General features: G+C 41.6%; 1 protein-coding gene across 1 annotated transcript; it reads left to right on the forward strand.

Moving 5' to 3' along the window:
• On the forward strand, positions 1-26,776 carry stab1 (stabilin 1). The gene is made up of 69 exons (XM_036531772.1): positions 1-172; positions 594-730; positions 1,177-1,292; positions 1,400-1,485; positions 1,797-1,866; positions 2,196-2,291; positions 2,781-2,891; positions 3,394-3,584; positions 4,159-4,289; positions 4,539-4,666; positions 4,891-4,967; positions 5,076-5,198; positions 5,341-5,475; positions 5,559-5,630; positions 5,858-5,971; positions 6,189-6,242; positions 6,506-6,586; positions 6,918-7,076; positions 7,303-7,365; positions 7,596-7,691; positions 7,817-7,903; positions 8,293-8,404; positions 8,515-8,701; positions 9,774-9,867; positions 10,064-10,222; positions 10,403-10,498; positions 10,716-10,811; positions 11,029-11,076; positions 11,239-11,366; positions 11,456-11,567; positions 11,838-11,915; positions 12,512-12,613; positions 13,127-13,231; positions 13,539-13,673; positions 13,863-13,991; positions 14,291-14,344; positions 14,618-14,731; positions 15,398-15,593; positions 15,993-16,088; positions 16,476-16,521; positions 16,666-16,745; positions 17,046-17,171; positions 17,272-17,345; positions 17,870-17,941; positions 18,025-18,144; positions 18,255-18,302; positions 18,400-18,480; positions 18,739-18,885; positions 19,001-19,135; positions 19,291-19,350; positions 19,708-19,884; positions 20,014-20,100; positions 20,399-20,545; positions 20,651-20,707; positions 20,800-20,995; positions 21,138-21,287; positions 21,618-21,722; positions 22,461-22,568; positions 22,713-22,906; positions 23,027-23,171; positions 23,543-23,676; positions 23,827-23,992; positions 24,094-24,200; positions 24,285-24,404; positions 24,501-24,650; positions 24,837-24,950; positions 25,259-25,414; positions 25,751-25,858; positions 26,240-26,776. Exons 1-69 carry the CDS (start codon positions 119-121, stop codon positions 26,285-26,287), a joined length of 7,680 nt encoding a protein of 2,559 aa, XP_036387665.1. The 5' UTR covers positions 1-118; the 3' UTR covers positions 26,288-26,776.
• The last annotated feature ends 800 nt before the right edge of the window (positions 26,777-27,576 follow it).

Genomic DNA, 27,576 nt, shown 5'->3' on the forward strand with positions numbered 1-27,576 from the left:
TTTGAGGGCACAAGATTAGGGCTTCTCTGCAGGGTGGTGATTTTTTTTTTTTTGCCAAACACCTTATCTGTCTTGCACACTGGGAAAGCCAGACACTGTGTGCTCACAGCATACAAACATGCATTTTCTGCTCATTCTTGGCCTCATGGTGTCATGTACTACACAAGAGGAGGTAAGCTAACTTTTTGCTTGTGCTTTTGGACAATGAATGCTGCAATGCACCAATCTCTGAATTTATTTTAATACTAGTATTGGTTTATTTCATCATTCATTAAATTTCTGAAAAGAGTGCCATGTCAAAACTGTGAAAACTAAGGAAATGAATGAAATTATTGGCTTTTGTTGCACGGTCTATTACATTACAATGGTGAAAGGAATAATGTAATAATTGAGCATGTAGGCATACACAGTATTTACTCACACACTCTGTATACGACTAACCAAATGTTCTTGTTCCATTGTTGCATATGTGATCACCACTGCATGTACGGGTCAAAAATATGATGTTAAGTAAGTGCATGGAGTTCAAAATAGAGATAGGTGATGGTTGTGTGAGTGATCTGAGAGCAGCTGACAGTGATCCTCCGCTCCAGAGCTCTCCGAACCGCTGCGATTCCCCACGCGCTGTCAGCCTCTCCACCCCCTGCACCAGCTGCGCTGCCTCTACCACTGTGCTGTGCCCCAGGGGCTTCAGGAAGACCACTACGGGCATCGGGAGTGCGGACTGCAGGTACCAGCCAACACCCCCCGCTTTGCACCCTGTTCATATTCATAAACCTCTCAAATGAAGAACGGACCCAGATACAATGGTAGAAACCGTCTGATGTATATTGATCAGCTCCTGACAAAAGCCGGTTTGATCTCATAATACAGGCTATTTTTATTGCATCTTATTTGGATTGCAAATGCCTTTGTAACATCATAGCAGTGTTCACATCCATTTCATAATTTTATTTCATAATGCCTTTATAACTCTGTGTCCATATTTTCTTCATTGTTTGTTTTGTTCTGTGTACAACATGATCCTGGTTACATACTGTACCTTCCACAGATGCTCAGGGTGCTGTGGTTTTCTGCTTGCATTGTCAGCATGTGGCCCACAGCACGCATGCAGATCTGCAACTTACTCTAAGCTGCCACCATGTAAAACACCATGCATCCTGTGTGTGTTTTTAGTTACACTGTTGACATCGGCGGCCGAACAATCGCCCTACCTGGCTGCCGGCATACCTGTGAGAAGGTGGTCACAGAGCACAGGTGTTGCCCGAACTTCTGGGGGCCTCTGTGTTTGCGTGAGTGTCGACCCATCTTCCCTGTCTGTATAAACGCCTCTCTTTGTCCACTTGCGATTCTGTACACCTCCCACATGGATTAAAATGGGCGCTCTGTATTTTTCCAGCATGCCCCAGTTGGAACAGTAAGCCTTGTAACTGGCATGGTACCTGCATGGATGGTAGTGAAGGGAATGGGACCTGCATCTGTGAGGCGAGTGGTATTATATTGAGTTATTCTAACAGTTGTGTACACCCGCCACATCAGAGAGTAACTTACAGTTCATGTAACTCATCTGTAAAATCATGTATTGCTTTTCCTCTCAGAAATAGTCTCTTAACTCTGAATATTTCTGTGCTAGTGTGGAAACCCTTGTACTGTCACGTGTAAAGTAAGCTAGCAGTGGTTTCAGCTTGCCATCATAAAATTCGAGTGATATGTGCGGTAGAATTTTTCTACATCTCTATTCTGAATGGTGACATGGTTTTTAATTGTGTGACTTGTCATACTGCTCTGATGTTTAGGAAGGATTCACAGGTTTTGCATGCCAAGAATGCAAGAATAAAAATGCTTATGGAGAGCACTGCAACTCAGGTAAATCAGTATTTCCTTCTGTAATGACATTGTTCTTGTTCTGGCAAAATGGTCATATTTAGATGACTGGGTACCATTTAGAATATTCACAGAACTGTAATTGCAGTTATCAAGCATCAAATTATGTTATACTCTATGATTACGTTCCTTGCTTCCATCCATATAAAAGTGTCAGATGACGTATAGTATGCCACATACAGAGAGCATTCCTGAAGAGCAATCTGCCTCTTATATTTGCAGTGCAATAGCAGCCTTCTCTGTTTGTATATTTTTCTAACTGAGTCAGGTAGATTGGAATGAGTATCTCCTGTCCTTCTCCCTGGCTGTAGAGTGTAGCTGTGTCCATGGGGAGTGTAACAGTGGCCCCAGTGGTGATGGAGGCTGCTACTGCCAGCCCCCATACACAGGACCAAAGTGCGATCATGGTAAGCACTCTTCTAATCCTAATATTCTTCTGCTATGCAATTGATGCAGCTGCACCCACTTAATGTTACATTAACATTTTGGATTTCCTTTCAAAGCCGTGGGGCTTCTCAATATTCAGTATTCTTTCCTATGAAGCTGTGCTTTCATGAAGCTGCACTGTGCGTAGCCTATCAGAGTCAATGGTGGGGGCTGCCCACAGTACAGCACACTGAACTGTCGTAGACCAGTAGTTCTGTGAATGGCAGCAATAAAGTGCATCTGTTTTGTTTTCTTCATGAAAAGAACAATGTATATTTTGACTCAAAATCATATTTTCCACAGTTGCTTAAAATGAACTGCTGTGTGCACTCTACATTAATAATGCATGTGTTGAAAGGGTTATCAAAGAAATTGAGGATAGGAAACATGAAATGTGCTGAAATATGCAAAACGGACTCTTTGCTGGTCCTGCCCTTTTTTTTTTTCCTTTTTTTTTTTGCATCGTGTAGAGACTGCCTCCTGTGCAAACTGTACTGCCTACTCCTACTGTGAAGGAGAAGGAGACCAGGCAGCCTGTCTGTGCCTCCCGGGGTTCAGGAAGGTCGGGCGCATATGCTCAGGTATCACAGAACAGCTCGTGCCCAACATATGTGATGGGATTTTGCACACCATATAGATTTTAGTCATGGTGTTTAATACAGTGTAGCACGTTACATTGCATTACATTCATTTAGCAGACGCTGTTGTCCGGAGCAACTACTAGTGCAACAGAACAGAGTAACACTGCCAGACATTGTCATCTGGTCATACATCATCATGCATTCTGTTTGGTCACCATAGCAAAGACCATAGCAAAGGAAAAGTGTTTCTTCAACGAGGAAAGTGTAGTCATCAAGTATGTCCTTTCCCCTCAACTTTCCCTTTTCATTTCATTTACCTTTTCCTACAGATCTTTAATGTCCCATGAAGACATATTTGCATGCAATGCCAGATATCAAGTACTTCTTCAAGCCTTACAAAATGGCTAGATCCTAGTTTGAATTGGCCCTTTATGATCCTTTTTCATATACAGTGACTGAAAATTGAAATGTTTTGTTATGTATTAAATGTATATGATTCTAGGTGTTTGTTCTCCAAATACCTGTGACGTGAATGCAGAATGCTCGTATCTGGGGGCAAGAAATTTCCAGTGCAAGTGTAAAGAAGGCTATGAGGGAGATGGCAAAGTTTGCCTCCCCGTGAATCCCTGTGCAAGGGACAACGGGGGTTGCCCTGTCAACTCCACCGTCTGCGCATACGTCAGCCCCGGCAAGGTGAGTCATTTTCCCATGCAGCATGAACCTGTTGCGGCTATGCGTCATTTGTGCACAGTGATGCTGATTGTACAGCACAGGCCAGCTCTCAATAATACACTCATTACATTTCATTACATTGTTGTCATTTAGTGGACGCTCTTATCCAGAGTGACTTACATATAGTAGGTTACGATTTTATCCAGCTTTTGTACAGTCCAATTTTATACAGCTGGATATATACTGAAGCAGTTGTGGGCTAAGTACCTTGCCCAAGGGTACACCAGCAACCCAGTGGGGAATTGACCCAGCAACCTTTCCGTCACAAGCCCTGCTTCTGACCACTACATCACACTGCTGCCCCCCAAAAAATAGCACATGCACCTTTACAAAAACACTACAAATGGAGAATATGGGCATCGATCCCACTACCTCTCGCGTGCTAAGCAAGCACTCTACCATTTGAGCTAATTCCCCTCCGCTCACAATGAAAAGGTAATCAGTGTGATATTGGGTAACTCTGTGTGCTGTGCTTGTAGTGATGGGGTTTTTCCATGTGCGTGAGCTCTGTGTCCTTTCCAACGTTTCTCCACAGTCACGCTGCGTGTGTAAAAGTGGCATGGAGAGCTCCTCTCCCTCAGCTGGCTGCACCCTGAAGTCCGCCTGCACAGAAAATACATGCGACCGGAGCGCACAGTGTGAGACGGACCCAGACGGCCTGCCCAGGTAGCGTCAAGCCCTTTAATTTTAAGACGCTGGCCGCCACCAGGAAGATACCACCCTTATTATCAGCCACAGCTGACAATTATGCATGTTTTTTGCAATTTACGTTTTTCAAAATGGTCTCAAAAATAAGTCTGCCCCCCCTTCCCTTGCAGTCCCTGCCCCGTCCCTCCCCCGTCCCTCCCCTGTCCCTCCCCTAGTACAGGTGTTGAATATTTGTCTAGGAAAGTAACATGTGCAGGTCTGTTTCAGATGCGCTTGTGATGCGCAGCAGATTGGTGATGGCAGACGTTGTTACGGTGACATCATGGATCGGGTCGTGGAACTGGATATAAACGGCAACCAGAAAGGAAAGCTCACCGGCTCCATCCCACTGTTCGGTAAACAGCTTTTCTCATTCAGCTATGATCCTTTTTATTCTGCGTGCTGCCCACGAACACCCACAGAGCGCTTGGCAGTCAAACACAGCAGAACAGCACTGAACTGAAATATTGCGCATCGCCAATATTGAGGGGAAAATGTTGTGGCTGTATGTATGGGTATGCATGTATGGATAGGTGAACCATTTGAAACAATGAATTTCAATCATTGTGTTCCATTCTAGAGAAGGGCTGCCAGTTGACTTTGAGCAAACATGGGCCTTTCACAGCTCTCATACCACTTCTCAAAGTGCCATTAACTGTAAGTAGAAGTGCAAAAAAATATTAAGCACTGTTGCTTATTTATAGCAGGATTCACAGCTATTAATTGGTTTTATAATCTCCTTCATTTCCTTTTTTTATATTTTAGGGAATCTCAGAAAGGTTCCTGTGCAAACAACACCTCATTCTGGGCCAGCATCTATACAAAGATTTGCAGAACAATGACTTTTGGACATTGGGTGGAGAAGCAGTTCGATTCAAAAGCAACAAGGTACTCTACTATGCAGTCATTTCAGAAGTAATTAATTGTCATTTTTTTCCACTGTCAGGTCTGTGAAGTCATAGCTATGCATCATTGCATGACATCAAGGACTTCTAATTCTAACCGTGTGTTATTTTTTTTTTTTGGATAGCAATTCATCATCATGAAGGATCCAGACACAGTGTATTCGATTATCCAGAGTGACATTGCTTCTGCCAATGGGGTCATCCACATTATTGATCTGCCTATTACAAATGTACACCATGACAATTCCGGCAATGAGCAGGTAAAGCTTTTCAAGTATTACTTTTCATGTTATGCAACCGCTTTTCTGCAAGTGACTAACTTGTGTCTTCATTTGATTTGCAGCTTGCCAATCAGACCATTGGAGAAATTCTTACAAGGGACCCGAAATATAACAGATTTCTGTCACTGGTAGATGTAAGTGTCCCTTTCTTCTTTGTAAGACAGACTTAGAAGCCTTTAGATTTAGAATTAAAAGCTTTGATTTAGAATTAGCAAAAAAAGGTCAATTTAGATTTTTTAGATGGCAAATAGTCTGCAAAAAATGTGCTAAATGTGTTTTCATTCGGGGATTGGCAGAAGTTCTGGCACTATTGTGAGAGACTGGCTTCAACTGACCGTGTGCTGCTGGTGTTTCTCCTCAGAACTGTGGTGCACCCATGCCTTTGAGGGGGCCCGGGCCTCTCACAGTGTTCATCCCCACCAACGACGCCGTGGATCGGGCCAGAGACGGCAGTTTTATCTACATGCTGACAGATGTGAGTACCTCCGGTCACCCGAACGCCCGGCCTTTGCTGGGCCTGACAGCAGAGGTGCTCAACAACAATCAGGTGTGGCCTCTTTGTGCGATTTGAGCTGAGCATTGTAGACAAAACAGTGGAACGTTGTAGCGAAAATCCTCACTGTTATGCTGTACTCAGATGGAGTATTATGACTAAAAAAAGGCTTACTGTGCCCCTGTGTCATTTCCTGAAGGCCAAGCACAAGCTTCAGGAGCTTCTGCGGCACCACATGTTCTCCACTGCTGCGGTAAGAGCTTCTGCGTTGCCCTGCACACTCACAGCTGAGCAGCTGGGACTGAGGTCTGCATCACTTAACCTCATAGGGAAAACATGGGGTTGGGGGTGAAATTAATAGGATGTTTAACATCTTCAAAGTGGATGCAACAAGTCACAAGAAAACGAGCTTAGTTAAAAATTGTGAATGGTTTGTAATGAGATCACTCTTTCATTTGCATGATGTGTTGATGCATTTTTGTAAAGTACATCATTATCAGTCTAGTCTCTCTCCAGGTTACAGTGGACCAGATCGCTAGCATGTCTGGGATTCAGACAATGGCCAATCAAATTGTACAAGTCAATGTCACTAGTGATGTAAGTTATTTTTCTGTTTATTTTGCTTCAGTTTTTGTACTGCAGTAGTGGGAAGCATTTTTACTACGTAGTAACAAAGATAGGGGGACCCTCTGCGTCTTTTACGGAAATGTCACTCCCTGCATTGATGAACATTGATTGCCCTACCATTGTTAAAATTCAAATTTCAGACCTCTTGTGTTAAACTGTGTGAACTACGACTCAGACTCCTTGGAGAACCAGGAAGGAATACAGCTTGCATAGTACCCTTAGTATTAAACAGTCTCCAATTTAAGAGTAAGAGAATTATTATTAAAAAAAAATCCCTTGCAAATTTTTTTCTTTCAAACAGGGAAGGATATTGCTGGGGGACAAAGGAATACCTTTAGAAACCACTGACATTGTGGCATCAAATGGAATCATTCATATGATCGACGGTCTTCTTGTCCCACCTTCCATCGTCCCCATCCTGCCCCATAGATGTGACGTGACTGAGAGCAAGATCGTTGTGGTAAGCAGAGGGCTTTCCTCTTAGCGCTTTGTAGCAGTGTAGGCTTTAGTAATACTGACATTTTTACTGCCAAATGTTAAAGGTAATAACAAGTACATTTTTATGTATGCATAAAAAATATATCTTCATGAGATGGCTGCGTTGCCCTTTGTTGTATTTATTTAAGTAATTCACTGCAGAATCAAATGGCTGCATGACCTGAAGCTTTTGAATGCTTTCCCTGCAGGGTCCATGTGTGAAGTGCAGCTACCTGTACCAGACTGAGTGCCCAGCTGGAAGTAAAGAACTGGTAAAAGTGACATAAATGCACCTGGGTTGGAGAGGTTACCGTTGCACTGTTCAGGGACTGAAGTATACCATACAATATACAGTACTTTGGGAAGAAATGAATTTACCTATTTTTTTGCTCCACAAAAAAACTTTCATGAATGTATTAAGCTTTTTTTTGCTGGAGTAAAGTTTTGTAAATTCTGTCTTTTATCAGCATGACCAACGTTCATTTTTCGCTTGCTTCCACAGGACAGCCATTTACGGGACTGTGAGTACCAGGCTTCTCCTCTGAGCTCAGTTCTGAGCAGCAAGGGCTGTGCCAAATACTGCAACACTACCCGAACGGTGAGGGCTGCCCCCCCACCACCCCCCGCTTATGTCACTGCTGTAACAGTCATAACAACAGAGCTCTGTTGGCTATAGTGAATCCCAGGGCTTTGCTCTGAATCAGTTTTTTTGTGCCATTTCAGAGAGCGGAGTGCTGCAAGGGCTTTTATGGACCAGACTGTAAGCCCTGCATGGGCGGTTTCCAGCACCCGTGCTATGACAAAGGGACAGTAAGTAAGACCTCCGTCTCCAGTGCCTCTTTGCTAAGAATGCTGGGAAATTTTTTACGGTGCTCGTGTTCTAATCAGTCCGAGATTTGTTGTTGATGAATAAAAAAAAGTGACGTCGATGGTGTGCACATCAAAACCACAGCACTGGGGTGGCAGTATAGCATAAAGGGCAAGACTCGTAACCAAAAGGTTGCTGGTTCGATTCCCCACTGGAGCACTGCTGTTGTACCCTTGGGAAAGGTACTTAACCCAGAACTGCCTCAGTAAATGTCCAGCTGTATAAATGGGTAAATTTGTAGCCTATGCTGCTCTGGATAAGAGTGTCTGCTAAATGACAATAATGTAATGTAATGTAATCTATACTATGTCCCCTCTAACTTCTGTCACAGTGCATTGACGGCATCCAAGGAAACGGCACCTGCAGTTGTAACCCCGGGTTCGAGGGTGTGGCTTGTCACATCTGCACGAACCGCAACAAGCACGGGGAGAACTGTGATGAGGGTGGGTGAGACATCGACAATCCCCATTTCCAAAACTGTAGCGACGTCTCTGTCTCCTGCCAGCCCCCCCAACACTTCTGACCTCTTGACTTGTGGTGTCTCTGCCCCTAGATTGCCGCTGTGTCCACGGCTTGTGTGACAACAGGCCAGGCAGTATGGGTGTGTGCAGGAGGGGGACCTGTCTGGAGGGATACTCTGGAGAGCTCTGTGATAAAACAGCCAAGCCCTGTGACTCAGACGGGGCATATGAAAACTGTCACATCCATGCCTACTGCAGCTACGTTGGGAGCCATACGACGTCAGTATTCTGAGAGAAAAGCTAAATCTTTGTTTCATCAGTTTTCACATTTCTGAAATCGCTACCTGTTTTGTTCATTTATTAATTGAAGAAGGCAAAGAACAGGGGAAAAGGCTTATCAAATGAATCAAAATGGGCAGCAGTGTAGCATAGTGGTAAGAAGCAGACTGCTGGCTCAATTCCCTGCTGGGGCACTGCTGTTGCACCCTTGAGCAAGATACTTAACTCAGAATTGCCTCAGTAAATATCCCGCTGTATAAATGGATAACATGTAAAAATTGTAACTTATGTAAGTCAGTCTGGATAAGAGGGTCTGCTAAATGACAATAATGTGATGTAAATGATAGTGCTGTAAAGGTGGCATCAAGAGGAATGAGTTTGCCTTGGAAGAGTGCAGGTCTGCAAAACACAGTTTCAAATCTGCATATGTCAGTTTCCAGTTTTTTGGGTTTCCTTTGGGCTCCTGAGTAATTCGGTGGTTAAGGCTCTCACCTACAGTGCAAGCTATGCTCTATGGCCCGGGTTCGATACTAGCCATCTTATTGGCCACTAATTGCTGGGAGCCCACATTGGTGGAACAAACTGGCTTTGTTCTGCCCGGGATAGGGGTGGGTAGGCAGGCCGGGGTCTCCTTGTTTCTCTGCTCTCAGGCAAGTTATCGTCAGGTGCCTTTGCAGGTGGATTCTGCTGACAATGCCTGTCCTACAAAGATCCACCCTCTCTGCTGTTGTGTGCTGTGTGATTTGCAGTGCAAGAAATATCCGTTGGCTGCAGTGTCTTAGCCTATCGCATTTGTCTTTTCTCCTGCGTGAATTCAGGGGTTGTCATGGTTGAGATGAGCCGAGAATATGATTCTAAATTAGAATTGCATAAAAGGGGAAAAAGCAATAAAAAAAATAACCCACGTACAAACATGCAGGAGCAACATGGAGGAAGGATGGAGGAGCAACACACCAGGACATTTAAGCACTTTGCACATCTTTAATAAGGTGGAATGGAGACCTCAATCTGCTCATATGATGTGCTGGTTACATGGTTAGTTACACTCACATTATTTACCTGTGTGTGGCAGGTGTGTCTGCATGTCGGGGTACGAAGGGGACGGACACTCCTGCACACCTGTCAACCCCTGCCTCCAGCCCAACCGAGGAGGCTGCGACCCCAACGTAAGTCCGGCTGGCACTGAGAGGAAGACGGAGACCCGACACGGTGCCCCTCACGTTTGCGTCCCACGTTGTTCTGTTTAGCTCGTAGTGGGTACACACGTCTGTCCTGTTTTGGTTAGCACTAACGACCCGAAGTGAACTGCCTGACAGAGCGCCGGCTGTTTTCGTGTTTTCAGTTTCCTGTGTTGCTCCGCAGGCCCAGTGCGTTTACGCAGGTCCTGCTAACGCCTCCTGCGTGTGCGACGAGGGCTGGACGGGCGACGGCCTCGTCTGCGCCGAAATAAACAACTGCCTCCTGGAGAGCCGAGGTGGCTGTCATAAAAACGCAGACTGCAAATCCATAGGGCCCGGACAGGTATTTTCACATTGGATTTAAATCCTTTTATTACTCTTACATCTTGACTTTGTGTTTATGAGTTTTGGATGCATTATGTGGTGAAACTTATAGGGCATTCAGTCACCTCCATAGTCACTTCAGATCATGGTTTTAGGCACGCCCTGTGAGTCATATCTCAGTGCTCTCTCTCTTTTTCAGAGTGAGTGCATGTGTAAGACAGGGTTCATGGGAGATGGCATAGTCTGTGACCTCATCAACCTTTGCCTGTCTGACAACGGAGGCTGCCACTCACTGGTTTGTAAAGAATACCGTGTCTCTGTCCTATCAGAGAGAGGAAGAAATTGAACTGTATTGTCCTTCCACTGAAAGTATGTAACATGCAATCTTGCAAGAGTTAAAAGCCCTTGTGTAAAACTTGTGGAGTAACAGTGAAGGTTATCCTGATTATGCCTGTATTAAGGATTTATTAAACATTTTTTTTTAAAACACAGCTGTGTTTCATCCTCACCAGGCCACATGTAAAACGAAGGAAGAAGGAGGCCAAGTCTGTATTTGTCCTGCTGGCTATGGGGGGGATGGGACCACATGTTATGGCAGCATACTTGAGGTTGGTGAAATCCCTTTCAAAACATACATCTAGCACCATTAATCCTGAAATTGGAATAGAAAAATGATCATGTCCAAACTCTTCTTTAATGGCAGGATTTGTTGTATTACTAATAACTTGAAACTGATGAACTGCAACAACAAGGTGAATTACTGTGTCATGAAATGCATGAAGATGTCTCTAAGTTATTTTTATTATATATTACGTATTTATTTAGGAGCTGGATGGGAACTCTGACTTTAATCAGTTCTACCGCTTGATTCAGGTACACACATGCATTTCTCTTTTTATTACGTCACTCTTTTTATTGACTCAGTGTGATGGATGGTCTGTTGCCAAGTTACAAATGAATAAAATGAACTCTGCTTTCGATTGACTAAATAAATAAAGTTAAATTTTACAGGATGTTTTTTTTCCCCTGAAATAGAAGTCTACTCCCATAAATCTCAGCGGCAATTTGACTGCACTGGTACCTTCCAAGGATGCTTTTAACAGTGTAAATCAAACTGAAGTGGACTTTTGGATGGACCCTTACAGGATTCCATACTTAATCAAGTAAGTAACAATATCAGCATGTCATCACGTTACTGCACTTGCACGTGCTCTCCACTGTGATTGGCTAAGCTCACAGGTTTGTCTTCCAGAGTGCACTTTTTGGACGGCGTATTCACCAGTGAGGACCTGAAGCAGAATATCAACAATAAGTTAGCAACTCTCAACCCACAGACTAAATGGGACATTAAGAACAATAGTGGGGTAGGGTGAATTACCTTTTCTATTTAGCTGTTTTTAGCTGACCAGCTGTTAAGTGACGCTGTAATTCTCAGTTCTTCCCACCCTGCTTAGGGCTGGCTCTTTTATCTTCAGTCTGGAATTTAAAATCAAAACTGTCAGTGTATAGCCACGCTCCCTCTAATCTGAGAATGCATTGGTAGTGGAGACTGACAGGTTCTGACGTCTGTGGTCATCAGTAATAGGTTTTATCAATTGTTTAATGCCTTGAGATTTTCTTTTTTTACTTTTCAGGAGGTCATGATACAGAAAGCCTCCATCCTTATCCCAGACATCCCAGCAGTGAATGGGTATATCCACATTATTGATAAGGTAATGCATTGCTCGAATACCCATTACATTACATCACATCATTAAGCAGACCAGAGCAACTTACAAATAAGTGCATCACTATGCTAAGAGTAGACATCGTAAGGTATTACAAGAATACAATACCCATGAAGCTGTTCTCCTTAATGCCCCAGATCTGTCCATATTTGAGTCACAGTATAAGTATAGCTGTTAAGGCATATTCCAATTAAACCATGTAGATCTGTCATCTGACAGCATAACAATAGTCTCACGATACAAATGCTTTTGGGTGTTCTTAGCTGAACTGGTACTGATACTACCGAGTTATTTGTCCCTGGTGTTAGGGACTTTACCAGAAATTTGCTCATCATAAGCAAAAAACATTCATAAGTGAATGGTATCTATAAAAGACAAACAATAACAACCAACGATAATGGGTAACACTGGTTGTTTTTTTTTATATTTTGAAAAGTTCGTAATAAGTTACAACTACCAGGAAAATGATTGAATGTAAATGTCATCCAGTTATAAAGACAGTGGTGGTAGAATGTTTTTACTGCAGGCTCACTCTAGAGGCGGACAAAAATCAGTCACATGCCTGATGTGTTTTGTTCCAGGTTCTTAGGCCCCCCCTCTCAGACTTCCCTCCTCCTCCCCCCAGCCTGATGGACTTCCTGAACCGCACCCCGATGTTCAGTCTCTTCAGACGGGCAACACAGGTACACCACAGCTGCTCTGCCCTTTATTACAATGCTGAAGAAAAGACGGGGTCTCAGTCTGCTTTTGAACTGTAATTCCAGTAAAAACACATAGCATTATGGATTGCAGAGCCCTGATCTGAAGTTCCAAATGGATATTTGGGAGGAGAATTTTCAGGCAGTCCCAATGAAATGAACAAACTCTAGATAAATCAGTTCTATCTACTAGTATAAATGTCACTCTGACCAATTCCTTATCTTGTCAGCTGTTGTTGGTACCCCTCCCTCCATCTCCACTTTTTTCCCTATTTATGATGTTCAGATGGGAGGTTGGTAGCCTTTGCCTCATGGCCAGGTGCAGTGGACCATCACTGGACTCCAAGCCAAAGAATAATGCCCCTCTACCTACATCAAACAGCCTGCCTCCACATTCTCTAATAGATACATGTGTACTTTGTTTGAAAATACATAACATATCTGAAAATACTGTCACAGTGTTACTATGAGTGATATTTCCTCTTTTCCCCCTGATAGCTTTACAACCTTACAGACATCATCAAATCACAAAAGTATACTCTTCTTATCCCAACTGATGAGGCCATCAAGGAGTATCTGAACAGAACAAATTCTACAGAACTGGTACATTTTTGTTTGAATTGCATGGATGCATTGACCTTTAGAAATGGTGGTGCTTTCACTCCTGAATCCTTTTGGGCAAATTAAAACACTCTCTGTAGCAGTGAAATAGCATGTAAAATAATGAATGAATCCCAGTGTGTCTTGAAAACATACCAGTATTTTATCAATTTGAGTAAATAGTTTAATTGACATTGACTCTGATTTTATTTACCTTTATGTTGCTGTGTGGTATGCTATTTAAGCATAACATTTTTATTTATCAACACTGATTGATTATCTCATCTTTATTCATGTTGTTTTTTGACAGGATCAAGATTTATTCAAATATCATGTCATTGTCAATGTGCAACTTTTTCCTGAAAACTTGGTGGGTGGTGTCTTCAGAGGCACTTTGCTTGGATCCTCCTACCAGATAATGTTTCATACTAATATACACAATGAGGTACAGTATTTTAAGAAAAACGCTGAATATTTTAGGCATCCCAGCTGAAACTATCTGTGTAATCAGTTTGGTGTCTGTTATTATTTAATTGCTCAGTATAGATACACAGATGATTAGTACTGATTATTTAAATATGGAGGCATAATTATTATAAATGTATGGTCCTAATACACTGTTCCTCATTTTTAGACACTGGCCAATGAAGTTGTTCTTAATGGAAACTACAATGAAACAAGAAATGGGGTTGTGATGGGTATTCCCCAGGTTCTAGAAATTCACAAAAACCGCTGCAACAAGGACATAGTTTTAAACATAAAAGTAAGCTCCTTATTTTCTGTTTCTGAAGTTGCGTTGTCAATAGTTGTTTATACGTAACATTTAAAACGTGTCTGGTGAAACTTTGCCTAACCATGATTGGATGACTTATTTTTTTGTATTGTGCAAATCCTCTCAGTGGTGCCTCTCCAAACAAAGAGTCTGCTTTGATTTTTTTCACAGCTATAAGTATCACAGGTTTAGGGTACTTCCTGTTCAATCTAAATTAGCTGACACAAAAGAGGTGGCATTTTGGAGATCACTGCCAGTGCATAAAAGTAAATATCAGATGTGTCTTTTAGGGAAGGTGTGGTCCTTGTGATTCGCCACCAAGATGCCCCATCAATTCCAAACCTGTAAGATTCTAATTATCTGCATATTCAATATTTACTTTATGTCTCTGTTACCATTTATGTTTTTGTTTTTATCGCTACCATTATTCACTCATGTGTTTAAGTGTTAACATGTCAGTATCTGATTGATTAAACTGTGGTTTTATATATTGATTGACATGATATCAGCTGTTGCACAAGGTAGTATTTGTCACCTGTAAAAATTGAATTCTAATGTCATCGTTGTCAAAGCTGTGGATGGATTGCTTTAAACTTGTTGGTCCTGTGCATCCGTAGGTGAAGCGTGAGTTCTCTCCATCCATGGAATCAAACTGCAAATACAGGAAACGGGTTGGAAACAAAAGGAAATCAGTACCCGGCTGTGTCATGGACTGCTTGAGGCGAACAAAAGTAAACATCACGTCATTATATACCATGTATAAATAAAATAATATATTATTTGTATTTACTGAAGGACATATGTTAAGGAAAAATTTGTACAAAAGCATCACTGAACATTGTACAATGTCAAGTGTACTTATAGTTATGCTTAGAAATATACATCAAATACAATGCTGTGTAATATATATATAATACAAACCAAAGATTTAAATTGTTTAATTTCACATTCCAGTTTCTCTTTTCTGCATATCACATGCTAAAGATGTAATTTATAATTGTCCTGGCCATGTACTTCTATAGAAAAACACATTTCTGAATCTCATTAGGGATTATTGGGAATCAGTTATTACTGATAGTGACCAATAGGTGTCAGTCTTGTCAGAGGAGCTGAGGGGAAAAAAAATCACTTTTGTTGATTTTTCTTTTTGACATTTGTAAATATATATGGAAGAAACTTAACTCAAGGCAGGACATGCATATGATATATTTTCCAGCTAATTATAGCCCAATAAAAATATTGGGTTTTCTAATCCGAATCTTTATGAATTTACGCATGAATGTAATGCAAAGTAAAAAAGGAAAATATCAGGTGTGACAAAACAGAGAGAGCTGTTGACATGGACGTTAGGGTTTGATGAAAAGTGTACATCTTGTTTGAAATCTTGCTGTTCAAAGGACCATTCCTGCTGCCCGGGATACTTTGGGCACGAGTGCTTCAAATGCCCGGGGAAGGTAGACAACTGGTGCTCCAACAATGGCAAGTGCCGGGATGGTGTCCTCGGCAGCGGGGAGTGTCTGTGCAATGAGGGCTTCCATGGCACAGCATGCGAAGACTGTGAGCCGGGGAAATACGGCAAGGAATGCAAGTCAGGTAACACGGTTTCTCAGCGTCCCTATCCGTCAGATTATAGTTTCCACCGAACGCTTCCTGTTTGTATTGCCCCTGATCTGGCTGTGCACTGGCCCCAATCTCGTGACTGATGTTGGGTTCCAGAATTGCATGAAATATATCAATCCATGTGTGGGTCCATTTTAGTTCATCTTGTTTTACATCACTTCCTCTCATCTGTTTTTTCGTTGTCTCGCTTTCATGCTAAGGAAATGGTTAGTCCCATTTTGGAAGTTTTTGGTATTATTTGGCTGTGGAACGATCCTGCAGCCTTCTAAGGACCAAAGATCACATTGCTTCCAGATCATTTTCTCCAATAACCACTTCTTTGAATATTTTTCTATATAATTTTTAATTCATTTTATGTCCACTCCATTGTAGTGTGCAACTGCAGCCGTGGGAAGTGCTTGGATGGAATAGATGGTAATGGGAAGTGTTTGTGTTATAAGGGATGGAAAGGAGACACCTGTTCCGTGGGTAAGCATTGTGCAACAGCCCAGGGCATACAAGCATAATCCATTTCTATGACAGATATTTTGTATTGTATGTAATAGTTTGTTGTCTTTTTTGCTCATATTAATTTCTTTATAGATGCATTAGCTGTGTGTCGACACTAAACTGAACCTCAGGTTCTACTGTAGCTATTTTGTACAAATACTACAAGATAGTACTAGTAATAGTACAACCTTTGTTAAACCAAGGTTACTGAAGACAAAGTGCATATTTATGAGTTTTCAGTATTCATGGGTGTGCCCATTCCAGCGAATCTTTAACAATATCTGATTTGTACGTCCTTTAACTGTTCTCATATTCAGGAGTATCGGTCCTCTGAAATTGCCAAACATTGTTCTGTTCTCTTTGCAGAAATCGTTCTAGATGCATGCAATGGTACCTGCGATTTCAATGCAAAGTAAGTGGTGAATTGCAAGATTTATAGGCACAACTGACTATCAGTTGCCTGGTACTGTGATAACACAGACATAAATGGGGATTTACAAAAGTCTTTGCTCCATTTTTAAAGGAGATCAGACAAAGCCTTGATCTTTTCTTTCAGCTGCATCACAGAGGCACCAGGGGGAGTGCCCACATGCTCCTGCATAGCTGGTTACCAAGGGAATGGAACCTTTTGCAAAGGTGGGTAAAGCTGTAATTATAGGTTTATTTTTTTCAACATGACTCATTTTTAAGACCTAGGAAATCAGATTAACCACTTACTGGTGACAGGGTATCACTGAATCTTTTTCTTATTTGTATATTGTGTGTGTGTGTGTGCGCACCTGTGTTTTTGTGTGTGTATTTTGATAAAGCTGTATAGATTTGATTTCCAATATCAATAGTATCCCTCAGAAAGTGCTGTTTTGAGGAACAACACTGTACTTGGCAAATACCTTTGTGGAAAATGCGCTGGCTGGTAAATATGTTGTTCTCACACAGAGATTAATCCGTGTGACAATGATAATGGTCACTGCTCAAAGTTTGCCAACTGCACAAAAACTCTTCCCGGAGAGCGGAGCTGTACCTGCCATGAGGGTTACACTGGGGACGGAGTCGTGTGTCTCGGTAAGTTCCACTCAGTGCTGACTAAGATGTGCCCAGTTCAGCTAAAATCTCCATCTGTAAAAGCACACTGCAACTTCACCATATGATCTTTTCTTATCAGAAATAGACCGCTGTTCCGAAGACAATGGAGGATGCCACTATAATGCTGAGTGCATCAAAACTGGGCCAAACTTGGTAAGAGACCCCCTTCTTTTCTAATGTGCCGGTTCAAATCGAAGTCAAAAGCGGCTGGCAATTCAAAGGGGCAAAATGTCAAACACAAGTCAAAATGTTCAATTTAATTATACACATACAGTACAGATAACATAATTATTGCAATTAATTGTATTTTGGTATAGTATAGTATAGTATGTTGTTCTTATTCAATTTTGTTCAGCGTCATTTAAGTACTGTGACTTGCTTTTATAGATCATTGATGAGTTGTACATTCAGCCTAGAATGAAAGAGTTGGTTGCAAGGATAATTGATAGGCACTACGATTTCATTATGTTTTAGTCTGACACTCTTTTTCATTTTATTTAGCTTTTTTGCTTTTGCATAGCTTGCCATTTTCGACTTGTGGGGTGCTCTAGATGAGACCATCTGTCAAAGAAATGAATGAACAAATTTATTAATAATGAGAACAACAATAAAATGACATCTTCATATTTCCACCGTAGATCAATATATAGATAAATACAATTGCCTTCATTTTCCAGGTGGCCTGTGTCTGCACGGCAGGTTACTCTGGAAATGGACACTACTGCTTTCCAGTAAACCCATGTAGGACGGTAAGTCACTCTGTGGCGCAAGTCTATGTGTCTGTAGTTGTCTGACCTAGTGACAGTGGATGAATCTTGACTTTATCTTCCAGAATAATGGTGGCTGCAGCTTCAATGCAAGGTGTGCATATGTGGGTCCTGGAGAGCGAAACTGTACCTGCATGTATAGCTACATAGGGGATGGTTTAACCTGCAAAGGAACTGTCAATCATGTGAGTGCCATCTTGAGCAAAGAGTGACATGTAGGTGGATGCAGCATGTTTGGGGGCAGCACATTTTAACCAGATTTAATTTTAACCTGCTTTAAAATGGGTGCCTCTAGGAGATGTTACGCCACCCAGATGCTTCTTGGTTCCGCAGACAATTGATGGTAAGCGACACCTGAAAGAACGAATTGTGGCTTTCAAATAACAGAGTGGAGAAGCTTGACTCTTCAGATTAATGTTTTTCTTCTTTGTTTTATGTAGACATCTAGAGTGAATGATCTATTGGGCAAAGGGCCTTTCACAGTTTTTGTACCGCACACGGATTATAATGCAAATTTTACGGTATGTCTTTTTTCTTTCTAATCATTTATTATTTAATCTTGTATTTTCAAGAGGCTGAAAATTCAGAGTAATTAACGTGCTATTTCCTATTGCTATTAAAAATATTATCTTTTTGATATTTTGACCCTAATTGGGATCAGATGTTAAAAATGATCTCATGGTGTATTGAGCACGTGTATCCTCAGTCAGCATGAAATAATCCTGAGTAAATGCTGTTTATGATTGAGACTGCTTCTGATTATGCTCTTTTTGTGGCAGATGGAACTATGGGTAAATTCAAGCAGGATGGGGGATCTCCTGAGGTACCACCTGGTGGGCTGTGAAAAGCTACAGGAGTCAGACCTTCAGTCCATAGGAAAAGTGGTTGCTGTCTCTGGGCACACACTCAGCTTCACTGTCCGAGAGGTACTTCAGCAGGGTTCGGGAAATCCACAGCAATCAGATACACTGTCTAGAGCATCAGGTTCATCAAACTGAATCCATTCAAAAGGAACATCACTTGCTTTCATTCTGGTTTTAGGGTGTTGTGTACATCAACGAGGACGCCAGGATCATTACCAGCGACTACATCACCTCCAATGGGATCATTCATTTTATAGACAAGGTCCTCTTTCCATATGATCTGGCAAACAAAACGAAACTGGTCCCACCAACGGTATGTTTTTGCTCACTATTGGAAAATGATGGTATTTCTATCACTGCTTCTGCATGTGCTGGAAAAAATGCCAGGTTGTCTTACATAAAAAAAACATAAAACAGTTGTGTTGCAGCTGGTATTCCTTCCAAATAACAGTGTGTTCTCAATTTCAGTTAAATGTGACAGCTGCAGCAGAGGCATACGGATATACCGTGTTCAGCAAATTGCTACAGGTAGACTCCAAAGGGCACGTCTGGCTATTTTTGCCTAACATTAATATCATGTCATTTCAATGTAAAGTCATTTCTATATGTCTGCCTGTCACATACATGTACATTATATGGAATAATTTGCATAATGTGCATATGTTTCATAACAGGGTTGTTAGAGATTTAAACATATATGGATATGTCATTTACAGCAATTTCCAAGGAAATATCAGACTGTTTGTCCTTCTTTATCTGTCTGGTAATCTCTCTGTCCAATAATGCTTTGTTTCAAGGTTTCATTGTGTTTTATGAACATATGACACTACACTTTTAAGTGAGTTTTGACTACATGAAGTAATAAGGATATTCGTGTAACACTAGGCCGCCAACTTGATGAGCATGGTCCAGAATTCCTTGCACCACCCCTTCACAATGCTGTGGCCAACAGATGAGGTTTTCAACTCTCTCCCTGAAGAGAGGAAAAGGTGGCTGTTCAGTGAAGACCACCAGGACAAACTGGCAGCTTACCTGAAAGCGCACATCATTCGTGACACCAAAGTAGGAGACACCTCCTGTTTCAGCAATCACTGTTAAGCAGACTTAGCCCTGCCATTCATTTGCTATTTTTGTTCAGTAAGATTAAAAAATGTATGTAGTGTGCACTCATATCGTTTCTCATAATTACAGCTTCTGGCCGTACATTTACCCAACGAAGAATCAGTCAGAACAATGTATGGGTCATCGTATTCCTTCAAATGTGATAAAAATACTGTTGTAAGTATAAATTGTAGCTGCATTTTTCTCCCCATCCCTGATCAATTTATAGCACATTTATTATTGCAATCTATATCAAACACAAATGGAAAGCCTCTTGTCACATTGCCTTATTTTTAAGCATCAGTTGTGCTTTAAACAGTTACATTTTGAGATTGCATGCTGCTTTAATACTGTCTTTTTTTTTTTTTTTTTTACTATTTTCATTTTATATACGTGAATGCAGAATTACTTAAAGTGTGACATTTGTTTATTTTTAGTATTTCAGACCATAGTTTCCTCATCTCTATTTTTTAAGGGAGACATTCTGGTTGATGATGGAAATGCTAAAGTCATTGACCGCCACCTGCTGTTTGATGTGGGAATTGCTCACGGGATCGATCAGCTTCTGGAGCCACCCAATATGGGCGCTCGCTGTGACAGTTACGAAGAAGTGAAGAACCAGGTGAGAGACTCGCCCAGATTCAATTTTTACACCAAAAAAAGAGAGAAAATGAATAGCTAAAAATGCTGATTTTTTGATATGGAAAAAATAATCCTGTCTCCTTAGGGCAGCTGCGGCAACTGCATAGCGGCTCCTCTTTGCCCGTTCAGATCCAGAGACACGGTAAAAATTCCAAGCAGCTACACTGAAAGTGCATCATTAAATTCTGAATAACTTAAAAGTCAGTATTAACGCCTGTACGTCTGCTTTTTCAGGGTGAAACGAGTATTTGCCTCAGGAGGAGGTTACTTCCATACCACTTCCCATACCGCTCCGTTTTTGACGATCACTTCCCGCTTCGTTATAGTTCACGCAGGAGCTTCCACAGACCGATCGGCTGTGCGCGAATGTGCGTATCAGTACAGTGGGTACCTCGCTGCTGTACAAACCACTTTGGCAGAGACTGCCAAGGTGAGGATGGTCCTCTCTTCAAATTGCTGCCGTCACGGAGCGCTAAGGCAGACATAATGTGGATCACGTCACGATGAATAATAAATAATGCGCATGATGTTGAAGACAAGCGTTGAATAAACGGTAATGCCCTGTGTTTCAGTGTGTCCTGGGGGCCTGGAGGCACCGTGTAGTAAGCACGGACAGTGTGCCGATGGCACGCAGGGCACGGGGAAATGCGAGTGCCAAGCTGGTTTCACAGGAACAGCGTGTGAGCTCTGTGAGAGAAACCACTACGGGTCCAACTGCACGGGTTCGTACGGGTTCTGCACGGGCACACACACACATTCTCCAATTACTGACTCCCATTATTTTTACTCCGTCTTTGCTGCATTCTACCAGTATATTCAGTGGGGATTAGCTCTTTTCTGGATTTTATTGTAGCACAGTGGTCTCTCTCTTTTTTGTACAGTCCACATTTGATTTCTTCACTTCAATGATTGATGATATGTGTACCCTTGGGTAATTATTCACACTCCAAATACTGTAAATAATAGCATAAGTGTAATAAGCCTTCACTCAGACGACTCTGATCACACAAGAGAACCTTGATCCAAGTGACTGTGTCATGCCGTGTGTGCAGCATGCGCCTGCACCCAAAACGGACGGTGTGAAGACGGGCTGGAGGGTGATGGGAGCTGCTTCTGCCAGGAGGGGTGGACTGGAGACCGCTGCCAGCACAAACTGGGTAACAGCACACCTCCGGCTCATGCTCAGAGTTCCCCATGGGAATCTAGTGAGACTCTAGGACATGAAAAGGCCAGAATGCCTGTCTTTCTGTCTAGGGTGACCAGACATCCTGGTAAAATCAGGACAGTCCTGATTTATGAGCTTCTTTCCAGTGTCCTGACAGAGGCTTGATTGGCATGTTGTGTGTCCTGGCTTTTAGTTTGCGATGGATAGTCGGTTAAAATTCCAAAATGTGTTCTTATTAAATGGCCAAGCATCTTGACACAATTCCAGCTGCAAAAGTCAGAGGGCTAACGCCCTTGTCTCTAGCTTTCTTAGCAAACATAGCGAGCCTTTAATAATCAAGCAGCTACTGCTGCGCACTACAAAGTCTATCACAGTGAAGTGTATTCATGAAGACCTACATATACATGAAGACTACAAATTTAAACTCACCCCTGCTTTGTAACCAGACTTAACACTGAAACACAAAAGCTGTGGCTGGAAAAAACCTGAGGTGTTGGTTAAGAATATACTGACACTACTCTCCTCAAAATTTTGATGTAATCTCAATAAGCCAGATGATCCCTACTTCTTAGAGACAGCTGTGTAGTGATAAGTATGCAATATTAGGGAGCAAGTTATTTTGTCTTTGATTCATTAAAAAAAAATCAAACTGACAGTCCTCTCCAACCCACCGCTTTGCATCAATGTCAGTTTCTTACCGCTGTGGTCTGGCCACCCTATGTCTCAACAGAGGTAAAGCCCGTCTGCACTCCTGAATGCCACCCCGATGCTGTGTGCAAGCCTGACAATATTTGTGAATGTGAACCGCTATATGAAGGGGATGGGAGAAACTGTACTGGTAGGTTTTACTCTTTTGTTTTGACTTATCAGAAGTCACTCAGGCCATTCTGAAGGTGCCAGCCTGGATTTTCTAGAAGTCTAATTTTTTTTTTTTTTTTTTTTTTGCTTGGGCGGTGGGGTGGTCTTTACTGCATCACAATAGCTCCTGATTTGTGCGGCGATCAGAATGGAGGCTGTCACCAGCATGCAAGCTGTATGCAGACTGGCATCAACGTCACCTGTATCTGTCTGTCCGGATACTCTGGGGATGGCTACTACTGCTCTCCCATCAACAGATGCGTGGAAGAGCCAAATGGCGGCTGCAGTGACTTTGCCACCTGCTCGTTCACAGGTCCGGTAAGAAACCAACTATTTGAAATTGACAGTTTTATTGTTTATTCTGGACTGAAAAAAAATGATTACAATCATGCATGAAGGAAAAAAAAATGCAGAAACAATGTTACTTGGATTTGTCAGAATGAGAGACAGTGCGAGTGTCATGCTGGCTATGTGGGGAATGGAATCCAGTGCCTGGAAAAGGTTGTCCCTCCAGTCGATCGCTGTCTGGAGGACAATGGAGGCTGTGACCCGAAAGCAAACTGCAAGGACCTGCATTTTCACGGTGAGGGATGAGGAGATGTTTGTATTAGTGCTCTTTAATGCAGGGGTCTGTAATGCATCCATTCGCCTCAGATTCTGAGCCGTTGATTTGATTTACCCTCTGTGTTTCTCTGGAGGGAGCCAGTAGAGCTGGTAAAATCCGATGTCTGAGGTCAAAATAAACATGTTTGGTGTGATTTATAAACTGTTGTTTACTATGCTGTAATAGTGCCATTTTTACTTTTTATTAGAGGCCTGTTAATCTGGGGTAGCGGAAGTCTTGGTGTAGCCAAGTGTTCATAATACACAAATTGTAGGTGGGTTTTGATGTAATTTAAGATCTGGTTGTCTTGTAAATGCTTGGTGTAAATGGCAGCTCTCACTGCATTTCAGAGAACACTGCTGGCGTGTTTCACCTGAGGTCACCTTCAGGGAAATACAAGCTGAACTACACAGACGCCCAGGCAGCATGTGAAGCTGAGGGAGCCACTCTGGCTACTTTCTCCCAGCTATCTGATGCCCAGCAGGTAATCCTTAATCTCAATGTAAATTGTCTCTTAGATCTATGTTATTACTATTATAATCTCTCATATTGATAACCAGACTTTAACAGGTTGAACCCCTTGTACTTGAACATTTTAGTTGAAATGAAACTGAAATGTCAACCTTGTTTACAGCTTGGAATGCATATGTGTGCTGCTGGGTGGATGGATGGAGCGAAAGTTGGCTATCCAATCAGGTTTCCCTCAGCTAAATGTGGTGACAACCATGTCGGCATAGTGCTGTACAAAAGCCCTATCGACAACAGCAGCATGTACGATACTTACTGCTACAGAATGAAAGGTACTACAAAAGATGGTTCTCATTGATGACTACAAATTATACTGTTTTCAGGCTTTCAGGTCTTCAGTGCAAGATTTATTGTTGTCTGACTTTTGTTTCAGATGTCTCTTGTGAGTGTGGACCTGAATATGTTGGTAATGGGGACTTCTGTAATGGAAATCTAGTAACTGTTATTGCCACCAATTCAAATTTCTCTGTATTCTATTTGGTGAGTATGATTCCGTCCTGACTGAGAATGCCAACACACAGGTAATTCAACCATTTTCTAATTATTCAACTCCTTTGTCTCTAGACATTGCTGAACCATGCAAACACTTCAGCAGAGGGAGTAAATCTAATGAACTTTCTGTTAAGGAGTTCAACATATGTAACACTGTTTGTGCCAGAAAATGCCGGATTTTATGGAAATGAGGTAATCCTTTTTCTTCAGACTGATTATAAACTATGGTTTACAGTCTCATCAAATTAAGGCTGCTGGAAGAGGAATGACCATAGAATGTATTTCCAGACTTTATCATTGAGGGATATGGAGTACCACATCTCCACCAATAACAGTATTCACTTCTATGAAGATTTGGAACATGGTGCAGTAATTCCCTCTCAACTGGGGCATAACCTCTCAGTGACGATACCCTCAGCCAACACAACATCTAAAGCTGTGAGTGAACAGTTCATTGCATTATCAGCTTGTGGCCTTTGAGACTTTGTTTAAAGTTGGACAAATAGCCTATGCTTTCAAATTTAATGAACAGCGGTGCCATCATAACTCACTGTTCTGCTTAAAAACATAGTTAAATCTTAAATCAGGCTGTGGCTTAAGATGTAATAAATTCCATTTGCACAGGATTCACCTCCTGACAAGCTGGTAAATGAAAGGCTGATTATAGACTGGGATATCCCTGCAACCAATGGGATCATACATATCATTAAGGGACCACTGAAGGCTCCGCCTCCTCCTGTAAGTATGCCAACATTAATCTGGCCATATCCTTTCTCCCGATAGGCTACCTGACCAGTTTGGGGCTGTCAGTTTAAGGGTAGGGTGTTGATGTTGAAGTACAGTAGTATGAAGCTGTGGGTTGCAGACCTTCACATTTTAAAAGACAAAAGTGTTGGGGCTGCACCACAGTCACTGTTCACTCAAAAAATGGCCACTGTAAGAACACCTGTTGCAAGCAGCCTATACATTTACAGTATAAACTGAGTGACAAAATGATTAAACAGACAGTGAGCAGAGTGGTTATGGTTGTATCTTCTGTTCTGCAGGTGGAACCTACATCCTCCTCCTCCGCTCATGCCCAGTCTGGCACTGCTGCTGTGACCTCTGTTCTCATCGTCTTCATAATTATCGGTGCAACTGCTGGCCTGGGATACTACTTCCTGAAGCACAGGAAAGATGCTTTTAGATTTCAGTACTTTAAGGTAACCCCCCCCCCCAAACTATGATTTGATATCTTCTCTTACCTATAATACACTCCCTACCAGCCCCAGAACCCATTGCGTGTTATACATTTTACAGCGTCACTCTGAGACATTAGCTCAGCAGAACTCTATGGTTCGGTAATGAATGGTCCCACTTGCTGAAGGGAAGCTCTGCGGAGTATTTTTAGTCCCGCTATGTCATTGCGTTTAACCTTAGGAAACATTTTCTCTCAGTAGATTTTGTTCTAGGTAGCCTTCATGGAAATGTTGAACTGGAAAAAAAGATAGTTCCTCTATTTCAGTCAGTAGATTTTGGTTGCATATCTCCCGTTACAGAATGAAGAAGACGAGGGCTCCCCCACCAGGCAAGAAGGGAATTCCGCCCTGGTATCCATCCCAAACCCACTCTACAGTGGCTACAGTGCCTTTGCAGAACCTTTCGGGGTAACTATATAATTTTAATAAAAGTAGTGGTATGGCTCCAGCCTTCAAAGACTTGGTTCGCATCCCCTTTTTTATATGTTTTACATTGCCCAACAGCCCAAACTGAACAATAATCTCTTTAGCAGTTGTATTCAAATCGTGGTGTTCTTGTTCTATTTCACTTTTTGATATTGAAGTGGTATAATGCAAATGCGGTTCATGTGAATCTAATTGACCATCATATTCTATTTCTTATAATCAAGACAGCACTTGTAAAGATTAGCATTGCAAGGGGGGATGAAATAACTACTTGAAAAAATGGAGGAAGGAAAAAAAGGAAAAAAATATATGTTCAGTGAAAGTCACAGTATGAAAATTAATAAAAATCTTTTTCCATTTTAGGATTCACCTGACGTTGACCAATTGGGCACACATCATATTCTTGACTAGTCAATATAACAAATGTTATATTATGTTACATGTTTTAAAAATATTTTGTTATACACTGATAATTTTGAACACAACTGGATGAATGTAAATAAATGCAGATGTGGGGCAGGTGAGCAGGGTCCAACAAAGAACTGTTCTTTACGAATACAGTCTGGGGAGGCAGTTGCACCTGCTGTGTGTAAAGTCATTATGAGCCTAATTAATGTGTGAGGTGTTACTGTTTGAATGTACACATTACTATATTTAAACAAGTTGCACCATGATAGTTACTTTTGATGTGTCGCATAGTTATTACTTAAAGTTTCATTAGCTTGGTCTTGGGGCAGACTGCAATACTTTTAACAGGTTGACCAGGATAAACTACCGTCTACATGTACATGATTATATTAATGTCTACACAAATAAATGGCATAAGTAATAACTGAATGCCATTTTAATAGCTTATCAAAAATTTGAAAGTTACATTGACCATGTTAGCAGATGCCATGATGAGCCAAAATTAGTAAGTGAATAGGGAAACAAGATTTTAATGTTTTGTATGCTATAATTTTGTAATATTGAAGAAAAACTGTACCAAATTCCATTGGTTCCTTATCGTCTACTCATTCTTAGCTACTCTTGATGCTCTGCTGTTTTTAGCAAGGTTACGTAGGTACAGCAGCTCTCCAAGTTGTTCCAGTGATGATATTTTCAATATGAATTCATATTTATAAAGACAAACAGAAGCATCCAGTAACTCCTCACCACCACTTTTTTGCACAAAACAGCACCGTCAGCACTTTCCAATATGAAAACTGTCTCAACACCTCAAGTAACAAATGAAACCACAACATTTTGCCATTTAGCTGACAGCAGTCAGTAGAGGCTTTACGGGTGAACAAAGATCTTACACATCGCTGGTGCAACCAAGCCTTATACTTGTAAACTACTCATAATGTAATGATGGATTGTAGTGATCTGCTGAATAAAAACAAAGACACAAGTGTGTTTGCGGGTGTATTTTTGTTTGTGTCTGTATAGACATACTTGACATTTGTGGTTAAATTCTATTTTCTAAATAATTTTGCATGTGTATTTGTACTTGATTAATGGAATGTAGTATACCATTTTTGTGTAATACTACTATTCATTTCCAGGATTATAGTGCACAATAGCATTTACGTTGAACCTCCCTATTGTCTGTTTCTATGGAAACAGACAATAGCTTGTTAGATACAGATGCCAGTGGCTTCAGTATCACAAAAATGTGTGAAAGGTTGCAGTGCTAACGAACAGACTTCAAATATGTT

Source organism: Megalops cyprinoides, chromosome 6 (assembly GCF_013368585.1).
Source record: "Megalops cyprinoides isolate fMegCyp1 chromosome 6, fMegCyp1.pri, whole genome shotgun sequence".
Lineage (NCBI taxonomy): Eukaryota > Metazoa > Chordata > Actinopteri > Elopiformes > Megalopidae > Megalops > Megalops cyprinoides.

What these genes read in the sequence shown, in the direction of transcription:
- stab1 (XM_036531772.1), top strand. Translation starts at nt 119, where the DNA reads ATGCATTTTCTGCTCATTCTTGGCCTCATGGTGTCATGTACTACACAA. An exon ending in ATTATAATGCAAATTTTACG is followed by an intron (nt 18,481 to 18,738) that starts GTATGTCTTTTT and finishes TTTTTGTGGCAG; the next exon opens with ATGGAACTATGGGTAAATTC. An exon ending in CCTGCTCGTTCACAGGTCCG is followed by an intron (nt 22,907 to 23,026) that starts GTAAGAAACCAA and finishes TGGATTTGTCAG; the next exon opens with AATGAGAGACAGTGCGAGTG.